General features: G+C 37.5%; 1 protein-coding gene across 1 annotated transcript in view; it reads left to right on the forward strand.

Moving 5' to 3' along the window:
• Positions 1–1,273: 1,273 nt before the first annotated feature.
• LOC106938978 (glutamate receptor 1-like) overlaps positions 1,274–21,201 on the forward strand; it is a 50,116-nt gene continuing 30,188 nt past the window's right edge. The window contains exons 1-2 of the mRNA XM_015021195.1: positions 1,274–1,277; positions 10,863–11,102. Coding sequence (XP_014876681.1) covers positions 10,898–11,102 — 205 coding nt within the window. The 5' untranslated portion in view covers positions 1,274–1,277; positions 10,863–10,897. The remainder of the gene's footprint in view (positions 1,278–10,862; positions 11,103–21,201) is intronic.

Consider the following 21,201-nt stretch of genomic DNA (forward strand, 5'->3'; position numbering starts at 1 on the left):
TCAGATGACTGATAACATATTGGTCTCGCTTGCTTTAAAGCGCCGAGAGTTTTCAGTGGAGGGCGTGGCCGTGGCAGCGCAGCGAAGTCACAGGCCACGCCGCCACCATATGTTTGGCTGCTCTAGATTCCACATGTTTCAGTCCAGCCGGACCAAACTCACAGAGATCGATCCTTGTCCACCCCCCGACAGGAATCCAGTGCAATAGTTTGTGGCCTAATTCCTCCACAGCACCCCCTAGAATATTTTTAAAAAATCAGCCTCTACCCATACTTCATCCCAGAATTCTGAAGCTTGGTACACATGTGTATCTTGTCAGGACCTACAAAAAAAATCTCTTGGAGCCATGCTCTAAACCCAACAGGAAGTCCGCCATGTTAAATCAAAGCTGCCATTTGTCTATTTTATTGATGTCGTATCTGAGCAAACTCGTCCTAGAGCTTTTGAGATCCAGGCTTCAGACTCAGACAGCACAGTCTTGAGGCATTGAGGGTCAAAAGTTATCAAAGGAATTTTTCTATGTCAAAGCATGTGGGCGTGGACACGCCTCATATCTGGCCATTCTCCATGAAACATCAAGATGGAATAACTTCCCCATATATGCTCCCAGCTGCATCAAACTTCATTTGTTTCATCACAGACCAGAGCTTATCACTGTCATGAATGCAGGCTGGACCCAGGTTAAAGTGTGGATGAAGGATTTTTAATGAAAAAACGGAGCAGCTCGAACAGTCCAAGAAGCAGGTGTTACAGTGAGCCGAGACTATGCCAACACTGGTAACACAGACAACAAGGACTTAAGCCAGTTCTACTGTGAAGACTAACAGACACTCAGGACTACACAGTTCTACTGAGATGACTGAACATAAACTCAACGACTGCAACCTGGCTTGTGACACACGACAAGGACCCGACAAGAGACAAAGACAACAGGGGGACTTAAATACACAAGGAGGGAAATCACAGGAATGAGACACACCTGGGAACAATCAGGATTGGACGGCACAGAGACTCACAGGGGAACAGAACTAAACACAGAAAAACCTCAAAATAAATACGCAGAAAACACAGATCCTCACAATCACATTGAAATGGTCGATTGGTGACATCAGTTTAGCCCCGCCCCCTTCCAACAGGAAGTCACCTGTTGGAAGGAGCAGTTAGAGCATTTAATCATATGTGCATTATCCTATTTGCAGTAAACTTGTTAGGCTTGACCTTTGTTAGCCTCTAAAGAGCCCAATAGCTTGAAATTGCAATTCAGATCGACTATGCTTGTGCGTCGTCAGGGAGCTCTATGGAAGATGTAGGTGTATGTCTCCTAGTTGCAGGAACTACGCGAGAGCGTCTGCGGTGGCGAGCGTGTGGTGGTGCTGGAACCCCCGCGGTCGCCAATAGGCCTTCGGTGCGCTTCGCCACTTGCGGCTTTAATTATATTTAGCTTCCCTTCTTTAGCGCACTTAATCTTCTGCCTCTTAATCTGGCATCAATTAAAATCAGACATGCTGAAACAGAGAAACATCTATAGGGCATAGCGCCTTGCGGACCATGGTAGGAAAACCTGGTCTAAATATCTAAGAAATACATCAGCATAATGTTAACTATTATGTAGATGAGGTGAGTGTAGCCTCAATATTGAAATTCAGATCGATTGCTCAGTGGGATATTTTTGATTTTGCCTTTCTGTGCAAATGATTAGACTTTTAAGTCTATATCTGTCTAATGCAAGCAAAAAAGATTTCAATAAGTTATAAGTTGTACATTTACAGAATCATTACTGGTATGAATTTGTTATAAAAGTATTACTGATTGCACTTTAAAAATTAGGTAACTTTATGTTATTAAAGGTACATTTTAAACAGTAATGATTTCCTGGTTAATGTCAAGTTGTCATAACAGACATTTTGAATAATGTCAACTTTGTATTAAAAGTGTCATAATTTACCGAATGACGCTTTATGACAACAGTCATAAATATTTATGAAGACTTATTCATGTTCATGACAGGTGTTATGTCATATTTATGAAAATGTCATGACAGTCTTATTCACCCCCTTTCAAATAAAGTGTTACCGATAAATGTTTACTTTACAATTGGGAATTTTTTAGGATGTTTTTCTCATACTAATGATCTTTTGGTTTGTAAATTTAACTTCTGATCCAGTGTCAGAAAATCAACACAGAAAATCTTCATGTCTTTTCCTGATTCTGTATGAACAGACTGTGACTCATTATTGGATGACTAAACCGTGTCCTATACAAAATGCCTTCAGTTTGGATTATCTCACTTTGTGTTGTATTGTTTTAAAATAGTCTGTTAAGCGACAGGCTGTAAGGTCAGACTTCACTCTCTCTCCTGTTTCCATCTCTACTGTGATTGCTAATAAAAGGCAACATTTTTAAATAAAAAGGACATTTTCTGTCTCATTGAGTTTGGGCTAAAATGTTAACTTTTCAAACAAGATATGTGAATAACTGAATGACCTTATTAAATCAGTTTTTTTATACGCACTTTCTTTATCTGTATGAGCATCATGAGATTAAGACGATCTTGGGGTGGCGGGTTGTCCTTAGAACATTAAGATTTAAAGCAAGTTCTTTTTTACTGATAGCTGCCTCAGCCTGTCACGGTCAGCAGACCTTGTTGCTTTCAGCAGCACTCAGGCTTCTCTCCTTTAGAGCAAATTTTCTGGGTGACAACATATACCCTGCACACTTTAATGCAGTCTGATTTCTGGAGAAGCAAAACAGAAGACTTTGGCTTACACAATGACTGTGCTGCTGCAACAGCAAATATTATTTTGTCTTAATCCCAGACTGTGAAGGAGCTCTGCGAGAAGTAATTTGATTATTTCCATTGTGTGGGTGAGGATTTACTATCAGGATGCCTTTTGTGTGAGAAGAGGGAGTGTGCTTCATCAGTTCCACAGTAGTGGAAATTTACATCAGTTTACCATGAAGATAAGGCCTCCTTATCATCTCCAAGTGTACCATCAAATGGAGATTTAGTGTTCGGTGTTGCATTTGCAATAAAAAGGGGATTTTGTATGTTTAGAAATTGGAGCCAAAAGAAGTGATGTTTTGTGGCGTGGCTGAAATATGAGCTCAGTTTCACTGACCTGAATGTCTGGGTGACAGCCTCTACTCAAAAACGAGTTACACACTAAGACAAAATGTTGCTGGAAAGAACAGTGTGACGGAAGAGGACAGAAGGTGAACAGTAGCCCAGAGGGTGGAGAGATTCACACTGACAGAGAAATGGAGACAGATTATGTTTGTTTTAGCCCTATTCTTGAAAGAAACACACAAAAAAGATGAATCCAGGGGCTGTTTTACTATAGCTGTCTCCTAAGTGTTCACTAGACCTATGGTAGGTTATCACCAAGGATCTTCAACTAAACATTGTTAGTCCTGGAGAATGGAAGCCATAAAATTTGCAATACTGTCCTCAAACTCCATATGTTTTTATACTCTTTTGAGGTGTTTTTTGGCTTTTCCTGTGTTTCCTACAAAAATCTTGGAAAAAGTCCAAACTGGATGGGGGAACTCTGTCCATTTTTCTGAGATGTTTGCTCTATGCTGGCTTGTAGGTTCTATGTCTTATTCATTACAGCCATGTGGAACATCAACATCTGATGGGATTATGTTTTGCATAGTGTGTTGGTTCACTGGAAACCTGCTTAATTTGCATTTTGTTTTTTGTGACGACTTTCAAATTCACTCTAAAGCTACACAACTGGATGGGAACATAGCTAGTAACTGTGCATAACAGGGTAAATGTTTAATTTGCTAACTAAATGTATAGTTTGCAGCTACATATTTAGTTTTACTTGTATAGAGTTTTACTACACAGCAAATTCAAAAGTGTTAGATTTCCAGTGTAAGTGTCGTATGTTAAAAAATACTATGTTGATTCAACACTTGTTTCGTGTAATTCAACAACATGAGTGTTAGTTTCCCTAAAGAGTTGGTGTTATTCCAAAGAATTACATAAAAGCAATTCTGTCTGGTGTTGATTTCTAAATTAACACTTAAACCAACTGTTGTGATCCGTGTTTTTCTGTATACTTCTTTTGGGATTTTCTGTGTTTAGTCCTTTTTCCCTGAGTCTCTGTGTTGTCCTGTCAGCCCTTGATTGTTCCCAGGTGTGTCTCGTTCCCTTGATTACCCCGTGTGTATTTAAGTCCACCTGCTGTCTCTGTCTCATCTAATGTCAGTTCTTTTCACGTGTCTGCTCGCCTGTAGAACTGTAAAGTCCTGGTTAGCATCAGCTCTCGTTTTCAGTCCTATCAGCAGCTACCGGTATTAGCTGTGCGCTAACTCTGCTGTGCCGCCTGTGTTGGACTGTTTTGAGCTTCCGTCATTAAATTCATCATTTCCTTCACAACCTGGGTCTCTGCGTCCATCCTCACCACCTTCTATTCACCACTTCATGACACCAACTCTGCCTGGTGTGGATTTAGAAATCCACACCAGACAGCTCCTCCCACAGTTGTAACATATCTGTGACATCACATGTTTGCCGAGGAGCAGATACAGCAGTATGGCATCTTGTCTGGAGCTTATCATAACAAGGTAAGTTCCATGTTAAGATTATCATGTTTTTGACTATTTTTTATGGATGTGTTATGTCTCCGCAAGCTGAAGTGCAATAAGCAACAGCCAGAGTAAAGTTAATTAACAGTGTATTGTTACACAAATAAAAGGGTTTCCCATTAACTTTATCCATTCGTTGTCAATCCAATAATGTTCCACCCAAATTTAAACACCACTTCAGGCAGACAAATCTGCATAAACCACTACATTGTTCACTGCAAACTTAAGATGCACTCGATTCACTGCAAAATGATCATGCAATTCAAACTCAAAATCACACAAAACAGGATCGGATCACAGATATTTAAGATTAACAGCAACATGAAAGGTGTGTATTTCCGGGAAGTGACCCCAGGACAAAACAAACAAAATAAATGGTAAGTTGTTAGCCCGCCCTCACAAGTACTTAGTGGAGACAAACAATCCAAAACTGGGCGGACTAACAAAAAGGAAAATCAAACTCTAAAAGGACAGCAGGAAGTAGTGATACAACTGTAAAAATAAAAATACAAGAGTTACTAAATGTGTATTAAATCACTTTAATCAAATCAATCTAAAAGACGTTAAAAACACTGCATACCAGCATCGCATACCAGTACTCCTTGGTTTACCACACACCAACTCTAAAGTCAACCTTGATGTACAGACCAGGGGGCGTCATGCATAAAAGACTGCGCAGTTTTCACACTAAAACTTGGAGTACGGAAAAATTTAGAAAAGTGCAGCACACAAAAAAAAATCAGATGCATAAAGCCGTGTGCACGCACGTGGCCGCGCACCTTTCCTTTATTAATCTTAATTCGCAGGAAATAGTGCGCAACAGCTGGTCCGCCCTTTTGCCACCCATAAATAAATATGTAAATTAGTATAAATACCCGGAAGTCTGTCACCATGTGAAGGAATAACCATGACAACATCCTTGTTTGAAGCAGTATAAGTATGTATAATAATAATAATTATATATTTTATTTAAAAGGTGCTTTCAAGGCACATAATGTCACCTCACAAAAATACAAATGTATTTTAAAGAAAAAAAAATCCAACTTAAAAAAATAAAAAATAAAGACATCGTGCAAATGCCTGTCTGAACAGCAGCGCGTTCTGCCGGGATTTAAAGACAGACGGAGTCAGAGAGTGCTTTGAGTGGGGAATCTGGCCATTTATTCTAAATAGTAGAATCATGTGTATAAGTTGTACATTTACAGAATGAAGTTGCTTTATGTCCATAAGGCGCATTTACAAAGAGGGCAGCTCGACTGAAGGATGACTGCAGCTGGACCGGTACCGGTACCGCACGACGACTCCTTTAAGTTTTGCTCAGAGCTACAGGATGATCAGTCTGGATTCATCTAAACGCTAATAAACCATCATCATCATTTCCCAGCAGATCAATATGATCTCTGATCAGTCGCTTCCTCTGAATCCTTCCATTGGTGATGTTCTCCATCAGAGCCAAAGCTCCACAATTACTCAGCTCACCTTTGTGCAGCTACTTGTATACGTGTGATTGCATCACCTTAAAAATAATCAAACCTGTTGATTATTTTTAATCAGCAAGTTTGAGTTAATCTGATGATCCTACCCCGTTTTCTTTTTTTAGTAAGAATTAAATTACCCCGCAGATGCAATTTCATGCGCTTCGCCTCACAGACCAATGCGTTACATGTTTATGAGACAAAAACTGAGGAAAAGTACTATTTACATTCGAGCGAGGTTTTCACATATTTTTTTCCATCAATATTTTTATTGTACTTTTTACAGATATATCTGCCATATAACCAATACAGTCAACAAGACCAACTAACACCCTCTTAGATACACATCTGCATAAATTCCTTTAAGTATACAGGAGGTAATAGTCCACTGCTGAGGCTCCCTTGTTTAACATTATGGTCTGACATTAATCTTGTCTTTAGCTGGCTTCTTCGTCTTGAGACAAGTCCACACTGTCATAGTGGGTTGTATTTTTCTGACCCACATGCAGTACATGAGACAGAGAACAGGAAATCAATTAAATATGTTTATTGTTTTTTTTAATTATTATTAATTAAAACTGCAGATCCAAAAGCTTGTGGCTTCTGGAATCGGGAACGTTGGATGGGAGAGAAGCAGGAGGTGAGTTTTGAAGATGGGAAGGATTTAAATAGTGAATCGGCGAGAGAGCTTACTTGGATGGAGGAAGTAGTATGCAGGAGGGAAATACTGAGGTTACAGGGGTGGCGTTCAACAAAGGTAGGTAGGCTGTGAGTCGGTGGGGAACAGCGTTGGGAGAGGAATCACGGTGGAGGGCGGACAGGTAACAGTTCTGCCTTTCAGGTCGGAGGAGTAAGGGGCCAGCCAACAGAGGAATCCAGAGAGGTTTGGTTCAACGGCTTGGAGGTAAGTGGAACTCAGGCTTCCAGTGGGTAATGCCCACGGCATCACGAGAAGAATGGAGCACAGGGAAACTGCCAGTATTCAGACTGTTAGTGGGAATCAGTCACGGCGTCACAATGGATCACCTGAAAAGAGGACACAAAAAGATCACTAGGGAATTTCTCACGAGAAACATAATCACAAGGAGCTCAGGAGGCCTTGAGTACCATTACTGGCAAAACACTCTGGCGACGAAGTGTTGGCTGTCACTCTTTCTTATACCCCTCTTGATGATAAACAACCTACAGGTACGTAGGTAACCAGCCACTGTCAGTCACCCCTTCCAGGATGGATCCCAGCTGCCCTCTGGTGGAGAAAAGGGGGAAAACAAAAAACAAAAAAACAGCAGCACCACCCCAGATCCCAACACACACCTTCAACAAAATTCAGGAAGGGTCTCCAAATGCTTTCAAATAATTTGCTTTTCCCTTTTTGAAGATGTGTTATGCGTTCCAGAGGTAAAGTCTTCAGCATGTGCCTGGTCCATTGTTTGATACCTGGTCCTGTTGTTCTCTTCCAGAATAGTGCTATCAGTCTTTTAGCTTCTAGTAGACACATATCTATCAACAGTTGTTCACTTTTGGTAAACAAAGAATTTTTTGGATACAGACCCAAAATTAGAAAAAAACGAATCTAGTACAATCTCTTTTGAGACATGATGTTCTACAGTTTCTTTTATTGCTTTCCAAAAAAATTTTATTTCCCTACATTCCCAGATACAATGAAACAAAGTCCGTTTTTCTTCTAAACATTTTGTGCATATGTCTGGTATATTAGAATTGTACCGATTTAAATTGACTGGTATAATATAGATTCGCATAAACCATTTGTACTGCAGTAACCTTATGCGAGAGTTGACTGTTTGTTTCTGAACCCTTATACAGACAGACTGCCAATCCTCCTGTGACAAGTTTACTCCCAGGACTGATTTCCAGGCTTCCAGTTTCAATGTTAAGTCTTCTGGGGAATTCAAAGCCATAAAGTTGTGGAATTCTGAAATCGCACCTTTACTTGCGCTGTCTTTGCAAGCAATTTCTTCTAGCTGGGACTTTAGTGGCTTGGTTAGTTCTTTTATTTTCTTTATTTTGTCTGGGTGTTGCCGTTTTCATTTAAACAGTAAAATATTAAAATCATGAAAAACATCGGTTTGATGATTCTTGGTCTAAATATCACTGAATGTAATAAGATTTCAGTGTATTTAGGTGAGTTTTGATGCTTTGTGGTTTGATATTGTTCACAGAAAAAGTTTGCGTGGCTGCCGCACATTTTCACGCCAGGGAAAAAGTATTCGTATATTTACGCAAACCTTGACGCAAAGTAAATTTTTATACATGCCGACTTTTGCAGAAAATATGGGACCGTACAGTTTTTTATGCACACGCACACTTTATGCATGAGGCCCCTGGTGTAGCCCTACCAAATAAGAACAATATAAAAATACTTACAATTCAATCTGGTTAAAAGAGACAAATGTATAAAGCCTACCTGTGGCGTTGAATAGCCAGGTAACGCTACCGCCAAAACGTCATTAATAATGTGGCCCTGTATAAAAACACCACGTCAGCACAGACTTATTTACGAGGATCAATTTAAAACAGTTTTCCTCCAAACTTTACCACAGACAGCAAATAGTGGAAACCGTGGGCCCAACACAGGAAATTGACACTTGGCCACCACCCTTCCATCTTCCCTTTTATGGAAGCTCAGGCTGTGGAGGGAGCGACACCTGTTACAGATGCATTCATTTTCTGTTGCGCAAGAGTATTGATTCATATACGTAGTTCACTTAACGTATGCTTATTTGTTTGGATATCACAGTATATTCAACTGTTTATTATTTTTGTTAGCAGCTAAAGCTAGCCAAGCAGGTAGCATGAGGTGTCGGGTGGTTAACCGAACATTAAAACTGTCAGAAAAATCTGGAGGCCATTTGAGTTAACATTATTTAGCTGCGGGGTCGTTTTCTTTAAGTTTTTGGCTGTAGACCCTAACCCTAACCCATGTGTCAAACTCCAGTTTCTGGAGGACCACTGTCCTGCAACATTTGTGCCGCTGCTGCACCACACCTGAATAGAATAATTAGGTGATTAGCAGGACTCTGGAGAACTTATCTACACAATGAGGAGGCAATTGAGCCATTTGACTCTGGTGCTTTGAACCTGTGGCATATCTAAAAACTGACTAAATGTTTTTTCTTTATTAGTAATGTCATGTTGGTATTTCTTCAGACGGGTTGGCACCACTTTTAATGCTGTCCAGAATGTTTCTGTAAGCTGACTAATTTCTGTAATACCTAGTGATTATGTGACACTTAATGTCTGAGTTGTGTTCATGGTAATTATTTCTGACTTTTTATGCTTTATGTTGTAGGTGGTAAAAAATTCTCTCCAGGCTAAACCGGGTGGGCAGAGTAATTTGAGTGAATATGATGGTGACACACACAGAGGTGGGTCTGATTAGTTTTGCTCACACTTCTTTTTAAAATATTTATTTATTATCCTAATGTTTCTGCTATATTTCCTGTTTTTCCTTCCAGGCTGGAAAAAAGAGGCATTCTTCTGTTAGTTCATGTTCTTCTTCCTACATCCAAAGGCCACAAGAAAAATGCCAAAACAGCTCATGTCAAACTGTGGACCATGTTGTCAGATATGTGCAGGGATGTGTTACTCAAATGATCCTAGGTCTTTGTAGAAGCACTTTCTTATTGGCTTTGCTATTTGAATGTAGCTGTGCTCTATACAGTTAATACATTTTATCATTTGTCTTCTTAGCATTTTGCCAAAGATGGGAGCCAGTGTTAAAGCCTTCCTCATTTGTGTGGAACCAGGACAGCCCTTCCTCCTGCATGTTGGTGAAAACAAGAGCAGCACCAAATACACTTAACCATCAGTGATCACAAGACCATCCATGGCCTCTTTCAATGAACTTTCAAAGCACACTTCACCTTCAGTGCAAAGTATAATGAATGAATGACCTTTGTTGTATATTGCTGTCAGTGCTGTTTGATGTTTTGAAATAAAAGTAGATTACATACTGCAACTGGTGCTGGTGTTTTTGTAGATTCAAGTGGCATCTAATGTCTTTTAAAATTAATTTGGGGATTATTGATGGCCAGTGGTATTTTCTGGAACAAAAAAAGGTTTTATTGGCTCTTATGGCCTTTATTTGATAGTGAATTGACAGAAAAATGGGTAATAAGAGATGGGGTTGGGGGGGAGGGAATGCAGCAAAAGCCAGGAAGCGAACCTACAACAGCTGCTTTAAGAACTAAGGTCTCCATATGTGGGCTGTGCTTAACCTCTGCGCCACCACAGAACACCCTACCAGTTGTATTTTAAATTTTATATTTCTATGTTGATCTACATTTAACACTTCTGGGTTAAATGAACACATTCATAGTGTTAACTTTTGACACTACATGCTAGTGTTAGGTAAATCAACACTGATGTGTGTTAAATTTCAACTACTGAGAGTGTTGATTCAACTCTATCACAAATAACACTTTCATAAGTGTTATTTTAACACGATCAAGAGTGGACCATTAACACTTTCAAAGTCTTAATTCAACTCGCTAGGAGTTGAATTATTCCAAATTTGCTGTGTACATAAAATCCAATTGTTTTCATTAGCTGTTTTTATTTTTATCAACAGTGAACCCTGAAATTATTCAACCATTTCGATGCCTGCCTTAAGAGTAGCTGCAGCCTGCTTCCATTTGTGGCCTGCAACATTATGCAAGTCAATTCAAAAAGAAGACTATATCAATATGTTAAACTCTGAATATATTATCAAGAAGTTCACTAACATTTCCTTTATTGACCTGTCTTCTTCCACTCCCCCGTCTCTCCCAGTCTGCTCCCAGTTCTCTAAGGGCGTGTACACCATCATGGGCCTGTATGACCGGAAGACGGTCAACATGCTGATGTCTTTCTGTGGCTCTCTTCACGTGTGCTTCATCACGCCGTCATTCCCAGTTCAGACCAACAACCAGTTCGTCCTGCAGCTGCGGCCCCAGCTGCAGGAGCCCCTCATGGCCCTTTTGGAGCACTTCAAATGGAAAAGGTTTGTCTACATGTACAGCTCTGATTCAGGTGAGAGCACAAGACACAGCATGCAGGACAAATTGCTTTCATATGCTAATTGCACATTAATGCTTCACGCACTCCATGTCAGAGATTACTTTGCAGACATTCTTCAAACTGCTTTATGTCCAAATGATAAAAAGTTTTTCTGGATTTGCAGACATGCAAACTCTGTACATGGATAGTATGGAAGATTTTGTCATACACAAATCTGTCATAATACATTTCTTCTTTTGACCCTCTAATTTATGTAATACCCATCTCTAGCCAACTGTGATAAACAAGGAAACTTAAAAAAAAGGGAAAAGTCCTTGATTATCTGACATGACAGTCAATACTGTAACTGTAATGCCATCAGACCACCTCATCCATTAAATATCAACATATTTAATGGGTTTAGCTGTAAAATATCACATTTCTGAAAATTTTATTGTATCAAATTAGGGTTAGGGTTAGTATGTCACTATGAGCACTGGGTAATGTGGTTATAGGTCCTTTCACCAATTTGTCCCCATTCATACACAGGCACAGCAATTTCATCTAACCTTCATTTTCGCTTGTTAAGAAACTGTTTTCTTCACATGTGACATTATATATACCAAGTTTAGTAATAGTACTAGCTTAAGTTTGTCATATAAGAAAAAAGAGGTTTATAGTGCCATCAGGATAGAATATAAGGTACCATAAAGTTCAGAGAACTAAATATACAATGAAAAAATAGAACTTTCCTAGTTCTACATTTTTTAAAAATATTTTTCACATTAACTTCACAATGAAGGAGCAGCAACATAAAATATGTTTGACTGAAATGTAAATAGTGCAAAACAGGTATATGTGTAATGATAAACATCTTATCGATCATTTATGAGTAAAAATAAAACAAAGTGAATTATCATACAGTTCATGCGCTTATTTTATCATTATCTTTTAAACATTTGTGACAAATATTTAACATCAATCTAAAAAATTTGAATCAGGGATTTAACATGTGAGTTCTCCATTAAGGGATGAAATACTAAAATATGATTTAATCTATATTTATTTGTTTATTTATTTTTTTTTACTACACATTTTCATTAATTGTTTTTACCACCCTTGAATATAGCAATGTTATTTAATCTCTATCTTGGATATATATTTTTTGGAATCACAATTCTCTACAGTAAAATATGAATGGATTATATATTTACAAAATTATTTTTAAATTACTGGTTGTCAAAGTGGGTGACAAACATCTCCGAATTGATGCAGTGTCAATGTGAAGCAATTTTACAAACAGTTTCTTTGGGTACCAAAAGTCTGTGGAAAAATGATTCAAGTTTCTTAGAAATACAACAACAAAGGGCCAAAGTGACCAGCATCACTAAGGTAAGGTTGAAATATTCTTACATGTCAAACAATTACCACACAATAGTTAAAACTTTGAATTTTAGTGAAATTACAAAATTTCAGCTCTTACTAAACATTTTACAATTTCATGTGTTTAATAAAATGACCCCCAGTCAAGCCTCAAGTATATCTGTAAATTTGTGATTCCACTTCAGAGTCAAATTCTGTCTGTCAAGAAATATCTTGAGAAGAGTCCTGATGCAAATAGCAAGCAGTTTATTCAGCAAGATCATTTCATGAATACAAACCTTTTCTCTGAAATATTCCCCACAGGAAGTTAAAATCTATAAATGAAGTAATTTTCTGAAATTCAGAGAGAATCTCATTTTCTAAAGGGGCCAGCATCATTATTGGATGCTACAGATTAATTTTACAATAACAGACCCAAACAGACTTTCAAAATATTCTATTATGTTATCTAACTAGCTATAGCATCAGTACACAAAATTGCGTTATACTGCCGATTAATGATTGCTTAATGAAATAAAGATCAGACTAAAAACTGAAATTATTTTAAGTTGACATTCTTTAAAATTATATTTTTATGATTTAATAACTGCCACATTTATGCCATCCTTATTTTCAGTTTTAACAGAAGAAATTACACAACAAAAATAAATATTACAGTTTATTTCCAAAGTATAACCATGCTATCACTGTGTCGTCATAAAATTTTCATGTGACACAGAAGAACATTATCTTGTGCTCTGCCTTTTGCTGGGTTTTCGACACGTGACCCGGATGACAGGTGTAATTTCGATGGGGGTCAGGAAACAGAGCAAACTGGATCACCAGGAGTACATCCCTGCTAATGCCCAAAATGGGCTGGCACAAATGAGGTAGCTCGAAAAAATATGTGTATATTTAGGATATGATCCATATTGTCTCAGTAAAAAAAAGACTTGTCATATAATCTTGAGGATTTACCCGGCTTTGAGGTGATCGACATAGCTACTCTGGTGCAGCAGACCTCATATTATACAGCGAGCCAGATTAAAGTTATTATTTAGTTTCAGGTTGGGGCAACCAATTAGAGTCAAAAGATGCAGTAAATGACTGTCGACTTGTTTCTTCCTGGGTGAGTAGTGAGTTGTGCTATTTAAAGTAATTAGTTTATGATAACAAACAACAAGCTAACCTGTGTTATTTCTATGTGCTTGCATCTACTTGTATTTAGTTTATGAAAACCCAAATTCATGCTGCAGTTGTATGCTAATGTTGAGTCATACTGCATTTCTACAATGTTGGTCAACTATTTGCAGCGAACTACAGAAACACCATAAAATGGTTTGACCAAGCCAGGGTGCGAGAATAATATAAATAATCTTATATGTGAATGCTTATTTTTCTAAGTAACTATCCAATGAAATATCTGAAAATACAATTTAAACGACGCGATCGTTACCTGTTAGAAAGTGGCGCTGCAAACTCTGGCATTGTTAGTTTTCACACTGCTTGTTTTCAGCTGTAGATTGTTGATCCACTTTTCTCGTATTTTTTCTGTAAGTTTTTTTTAAAATTAACTCTATTGTGAAACACAAAAATAATATTTATCTTTCTCTCTATTAAAATGGCTGGAACAACCGTACAGGACACAGACTTTAGGCATTTTGAAGCTGGGTCAACAGAAGTAAACAGGCTGCATTTACGTCCTGCCCTCCATCTACATTGCGTGACTTTGGTGCTACGTCATCTACAACCTAGCGATTACATACTGGATAACTGCCTAGTACTTATTTTAGTTTTCATATAAAACTAGCCCCTTTATTTCCACAAATTTACAACTTTTCAATATTAAATCTTTGATGGCCCTAATAGTCCAGTGTATGTTATAGAGATGTTACCAAAAGTGTTTTCATTACAATTTGACTATGATCATTTGAAGTCCAGAGCCAAGAGCCCGCTTAATTTGAAAAAAGGGTTTGGGGTGTAAGTGGTTCTGATTCACCTTTTTTCTTATGGTATTGAAGAAAATACAAAATCAACTATAAAGGAAGATGTAACATCTACAATGAATATGCATCACATGCTAAAATAAAACCATCTGTCTCGTCTGATTTCAGGTTGCTGTTTTTTTTTTCTTTTAATCCATCAGTTCAGTGTTAACAGCAAACAGAGTTTGAAGGCATGTTGTGTCCTTTTGAATGATTTGCTGCATAGTATTTTTGTGTGTCTATGTGTGTGTATGTGCATGTGTGTGTGTTAGTGCAGGCAGTGAAAATACACATCTGCAGTCTTGTCCTTAATCACATTAATATATAAATGAACCCAAACTCCTATTCTGACCTTTAATCAGCTCACAATCAGATGTAAAAATTGTCAACTCTGTCTCATCCGATAATCCTGTTGCCATGGTTACATCCTTACACTGTCAAAGCCTGTTTCCTTCCCAGCTCTGCGCAATTTGTACATCTTTTTTTCTCTTTCTTCTTCCTTTGCCTTTCTTGCAGTTGGCCCATCTTAAAGAGACATTTATTTTTCGTCAGTTTTACAACAGTGGGAAATCTTCAGAATTAAACGTACTAAAGATATATATTCAGAAGCCATGATGTCGCCACAGTTTTTGTCATAATTTTGACAGATTTGAAACAAGATGTTAACACAGACTGTGTCATACCCACACTTAATTTGTTTTTTCACTGTCTGGCTTTAAATCAATCAAAAATGTCCCAGTTTATGGCCACCAAAGTCATTGATGTTTAATTTAAGAAAAATAAAACATAGACTTTTGTATAATTAGTTTTTTTCAAACTTGGAAATCAAAAAGGATTTAAGATCAGAAAGTGAGGGAGGATGTGGTATGCATTCAGTGCATTTCACAAAGCCTTTCCTGAACACACTGATAAAAAGAGGAAGCCTTCTTTGATTGGACAGGAGGGGAATAATTTGACAATTTTTCTACTTTGTTAGAAAATCTGACATTATTAATTGCTGATTCAAGTGTTCTTTTTTGATGTTCTGTCCTCTTGTTTTCCTCTGGAATTTGATGCTTTGAAAATACTGTATCTTTAATTCCTGCTTTTGCTTGAAACTGTGGGATTTGTCAGCATTTTAAAAATGTAATTAATGCTGTCACATTCTAGGACCTGATAAATTGGATTATCATAAGTTTCTTGTCTTTTAATACTCTATTTTATTTGTATATTAATCATTGGGAATCTTTGCATAATTCTCCTTACTGTCTAAAAAGCGTCATTTTTCACAGCCATTACTGTCGGGATTTAGGTTTTTCTGAGTTCTCTGTATGTTTAGTTTAGGTTTCTCTGTGTCTTTTGATCCTGTTCCCTGAGTCTCTGTTGCCCTATCTGCTCCCTAATTGTTTCCCAGCTGTGTCTAGTTCCCCTAATTACTCCCTGTGTATTTAAGCCCTCCTGTTGTCTCTGTCCTTTGTCAGATCCTTGTCGGTTGTTGTCGTATGTCCATAGTCAGTAGTTCTCAGTTGAACTGGATATGGATAGTCCTGAGGCTACTTTGCTCCTTGTTCAGTCTTTTGTCAGTTGCTACTGGTATTTAGCTGTGTGCTATTGTCTCTGCCGTGCTGCCTGATCTGGACTGTTTTGAGCCACATTCATCATTAAATTCATCATCATCTTCATCACTACCTGGGTCTCTGCGTTCATCCTCACCACCACAAATCATTACAAATACATGTTGAATCTTACCGGTGACATTATATCTTCTTTCTCTTCTTTCTTTCCTTTTGCTGTATCGACCTCTTTTCGCCTTTTTTAACTGTCCAGAGAACTGAAAGAGCTTTTACATGTTCCTCACTATCTAGAAGTCATTTTCTTCTTATTTATCTAGCTGGTTGGGTTACAGTGCCTTTGAGCAAGGCATTTAGTCCCTTGTGCAGGTTTAACAAGACAGCAGAGACTCCTAGAAAACCAACAACCAGAAAAATTACATTCTGAGAAAAAAAAAACGGGAAGAGACAGCAGCTGAGGAATAAAGTGGAGAGCAGGAAGCATCGACCCGAATGAACAAACCGCGGGTAATTGAACATAAATCGTTTTTTCTTCCCCCTCTGTGTGGTTGATGTAACTGCTGCTGCATCGCTAGTCTAACAAACCTTCATACACACAACATGCACTCACACACTGTTACACACACATTACGCACCAGCAAACACAGTCAAAGCACTGCACTTTTTCTTCTTCTGTTTGTGTGCAGGTTTAAAAAATTTAATTTTGCCTTCATGTTTAACCAAACAGTTCACGAAGACATTTATTAAACATTTTGTGTTTTGTTATGAACCTTGATGTCTGCAGGAGCTGAAATGGATTGACTGAAATGTAAATAAAAGGTGGAAGTCAGTCAGGATTGGATTTTTTAAAAAGTATTTTAATGAACTGTTTGTGCCTCTTTCATAGTCTTTTTGATGTTTGTTGTTGCCAACAAATAAAGGGAGTTTTATGGTCCCTAAATTATACTTTTTTAACCAAAATGTGATGACAGACTCTTCATTCTTCTGCTGTCACATGGTTTCCTTGCTGTGTATGGTTGTGTACTGAAAAGTGCATGTTACTGTATGTGGGTCTGAGAATTAGAAAATTGAGGGGATTTTATTGAACATAAAGTCCAGTTCTGTCTTGTTGTTTTTGATGTTACCCTTCAGAATAGTTCTTGTGTTTTGTGATACTGTGGAGTTCACACTTTAGTCTGCATTGTCAGAATAAAGTAACAACTTTACTTTAGTTGTGACATCACTTTCACGTTTACAGATTATCTAGGAATGCATTTTCAGTGCTCTGAGTTGGTCCAGCCAGAAAGTTTGTCAAGCCTCACTTTCACTTTTAGTTTCAAGCATCTGACATGCCGATGTCAGCAAATCTTTATATGTGAAGGCAGTATTGAATAGCAGGGGAGTAGGTGGAACAAGAAGTGTATGCTATAGTGAAGACTAATGTGAAAGTATGTTGTCTCGCGAGGAAGTGTGACAGAGGCATTAATGTTCAAGTTTAATTTGAAAAATTAATAAAGTAATTTTTTATATGTTCTTTTTGGTGTTTCCTTTGCTCCTTCTATTTTTTCTCTCCTTAGATTTTTTTGTCTTCATCCTGTTTTGTGCTATCCTTTTTTCTTACATTTTCCTTCCTCACTTTTCCTTTCCCCTTATGCATTATATTTATTGAAACACTAGAGCAAAATTGAAGCAATTTAGGATCTAGATGTAAATGAAGGGTCTAGATGAAGCTCTCTTTTTAGAGTTTCTTTCATTCTGAGTGCTGTGTTTATTTTTATGCTCTCTCGTCTTGGTCCAGGTGGCTAATGCACTGTCACAGTTGTTTTCTCGCTCCGCAGTCTCTAATTGAATGTTGTGCATTATCATTAACACTTGGCAGGCAGGAAGAAGCCTCAGTAGTCCGTTTATGGACAGTAATGAGTAGCTGCCTTGTGGGGATAAAGGGACAGTTTCTTTCCCCTTTGAAACTCTAATCATTCCATTCAGTTTGAAAGTCCTTGGTATCAGAACACTTGGTGGTGAAACTTTTTGTTCTAAACATAATGTCGTCATTTAGCATATCTTGATTTTACCAAATTTGTCTCTTTATGAAAGCTATGTGGTGCTGAAAGATAACTGCAGAAGGTTTCATTACTGGCTAAAAATCTTTGATTTTAAGAGAAATTCATTTTTGTCAAATTTCGTCAAAACTATCTTTAATTTCACTTGAATAATTGTCTGGTCTAGTTTTTCAATCTATTGTGCAACAATTTTACCAAAGCAATCTTGTGTAAGTTTCCAAAGAATATCCGTATCACATAGTTGGGCAGTTATATTACAGCACAATAGCCACCCAAGAAGCAAGTGGTAATAACTTCCATTTTGAGTGCGAGCTGATATGATTTTAGATTTAGACAGTAATCTGACCAGAGGAAAGGGGAAAGTGGGAGCAATTTGAGCCAAGTTTTGAATGAAGCTGTTGAAAGACATAGAGAAAACTGGAATATAAAAAAGTGGATTCTTAATAATTTCTTCAGTAGTTTTTACTGTTGTTTTTATTATTTCTATTGCTTCAAAATAGAACAGTTGGTGTTAGATATTTTCATGAACTTAGAACATAACAAGGTTTATTTTATGACAAATCTGAAGTGAGCAATGCCAAAAATAAGCATTCATGTTTGATTGGGAGCAACGACTCATAATAATTGACAGCTGAATTATCTTCACCTTCCACCGTTTCATATTAAGCTCAGCGGCCATGAGAGATTCTAAAAATATCAAAGGAATTTCTGACCTATTTATTCAATGTTTTTTAAAAAAGTAAATGATAAATAAGCTGCTAAGAAAGACATCAACGATACAAATTACTGTGTTGATTGTTACAGTAATACCAATACTATATGTTAAACTTTATTTACTTGTGGTACATGGACTTGAGCAGAATGTATCTAACAATCTATGTTGTACAGTATCTGATTCTTTACTGCAATGGTTTGTCATCTCATGAGTTTAATATCAGATTTATGTCAGATTTTGATCTGCCATCTGTTCTGTGACATTCTGGTTGTAGCTGTGTTTGTATACAGAATAGAAAAGAGAGATGTTAGGATTGATTGAGTTGGATAGTATGAGCAGGAACTGATTTTGTTTCCATAAATGTCTATAAGGAATGCTTTCATTGTTGCAGCGCCTACAAATGCTAGACCTTGTTGGATTCTGTAACCTGCTGTAGCCTAATAAGACACTCAGACGGCTCTCTTGGCAAAACCATCCTTGTCTGACTTCACTAATTTTTCTCTCCACAGTCTGCTTCTATACTGAATTTATCAGTTTTCTACTTGCTGCGCTGAATATTAAACTGTTTTGTTGTTATTCAAGTGTAAAACAACTAATGAGCTGATTGATACTGGATGGAGCTTTGGATATCTGTAGTTTTCAAATAATGCTACCTTAACAAGAGTGAAGGCTGGTGTGTCTAGCTTTCACACTATTGTTGTTGGAATTTCTTTTCTGTTTTTACTTACTGTCATGATTCGTATGGTTTGGCGGTGAGGGAGAAACGCAGACAGGACCCAGGATGAAGGTGATGATGATGATGAAGAATTTTAATGAACAGCTCGACAGTCCAGTAAACAGGCAGCACGGCAGAGAACAAAGCTAGCGCTTAACACCAGTAGCAACTGTTGAGTTAAGACCGAATAGTTGGAGCTGACGCCGACACAGGACTTAACCAGTTCTACTGACAAACAGGGCTAATCAAGGGAACGAGACACACCTGGGAACAATCAGGGGCTGACAGGACAACACAGAGACTCACAAGGAACATAAGCCAAAATAAACAGTGAAAACCCAAATCCTCACACTTGATGTGTTTTTGATATAAATTTATGTATAGTTACTTAGGTATATACATTTATTTAATGTTCAACTTTACTCCTCATGTTGTTGATGAGCTTGTACACCTGTTTACTTGCATCTCTTATTTTTTTGCACAATATTTTATGATTTTCATGTGATTTGCTATACAAAAGAAAAAATGAAAAATTTGAATATACCCTAGACAAATTGATCTGAGAGAAGCCTCCATTACTGCTGACGTTCTAAATGTGTTCAAGTGAATGTTTTTTTTTTCTTTTTTTTAATTGATCTCACCTCAGATAAGGAGGCAGAAAAGTTGAAAAACTTGGATTGACAGAACTTATTTGACAATTCTGATCTAAGGCAGTTTATTTATATTTCTCAGTAAGCGCTGACTTCCCGAATGAAAACAAAGCACATCTGCTGCCCTTTGGTGTGAAGAAGCTGCCTTCTAGAATTTCATTCAGGGTCAGCTCCAGCCTGAGGCACACGGCAAATATCACAAGTCGGTCTCCCTTTTTAAAAATGGAGGAGGAATTGCTCAGCATTCGGTTTGATGAGCCATTCCTTACTCAGCTTCACATTAAAAACTCTGTGATATGTGAATATATATATATATATATATATATATATATATATATATTTAACATGGTTAAAAATGAAGACCACTAAAATATAAAACCTATACAACTGAGAACTAACAAGTTATAAAAACAACACCGTAAAAAGGACTGGTGATTTGTTAGCTTTTCATTCAACATCATGAATCAAGTCTTTATTATTCGGTTTTTGCAATTTGTTTAAACTAAAGACAGATTCTGATAAAGAAATTAAACATGCCCCCACCTTCCACCCAGCTTGCATGTAATTCAAAAATATGTTTGTTCTGGATTTCTTCCTTGGAGGTTATCCAGGCATGTTTCACTGGGAGACCAGGAGATAAACCCAAAACGCAATGGAGAGACTCTGTTGTGCAATACCTTGGGATCTGCAGAATGAGTTTGAGAATATCACTAAAAAGAAAATGTCAGATTTTTCTTCCTGGAACTTCAAGCCCTGCAATCCAGAAGAAAATAGATGGATAGAGGGATGTCATCAGGGCAGTTTTTTCTTAAATTCTTCAGATCCACATCAAAGCAAAAGGAATGTGATTAAATAACAATATCAAAAACTAAAATATGTGAAGTCAAAAGTCAGTAAATCTGTCAAGTCAGATGTTCGTAATTATTTAATACATTTCATGATTAGTGATTTTACTCTGAGGGACTACCTGGGTTGTTTTGCGCTGACAGAAATAATCCATTGGTTTATTTATAAAACAAACAAACAAAAAAAACTGCAGACAAAATGTGAGCCAGGTCAAACATGTTAAAATAAAATATGGTCATGCTTAACAGACTTCCATCCATCCATCCATCC

The sequence above is a fragment of the Poecilia latipinna genome, unplaced genomic scaffold, assembly GCF_001443285.1.
Source record: "Poecilia latipinna isolate Pla-1442-1.1 unplaced genomic scaffold, P_latipinna-1.0 Scaffold2740, whole genome shotgun sequence".
NCBI lineage: Eukaryota > Metazoa > Chordata > Actinopteri > Cyprinodontiformes > Poeciliidae > Poecilia > Poecilia latipinna.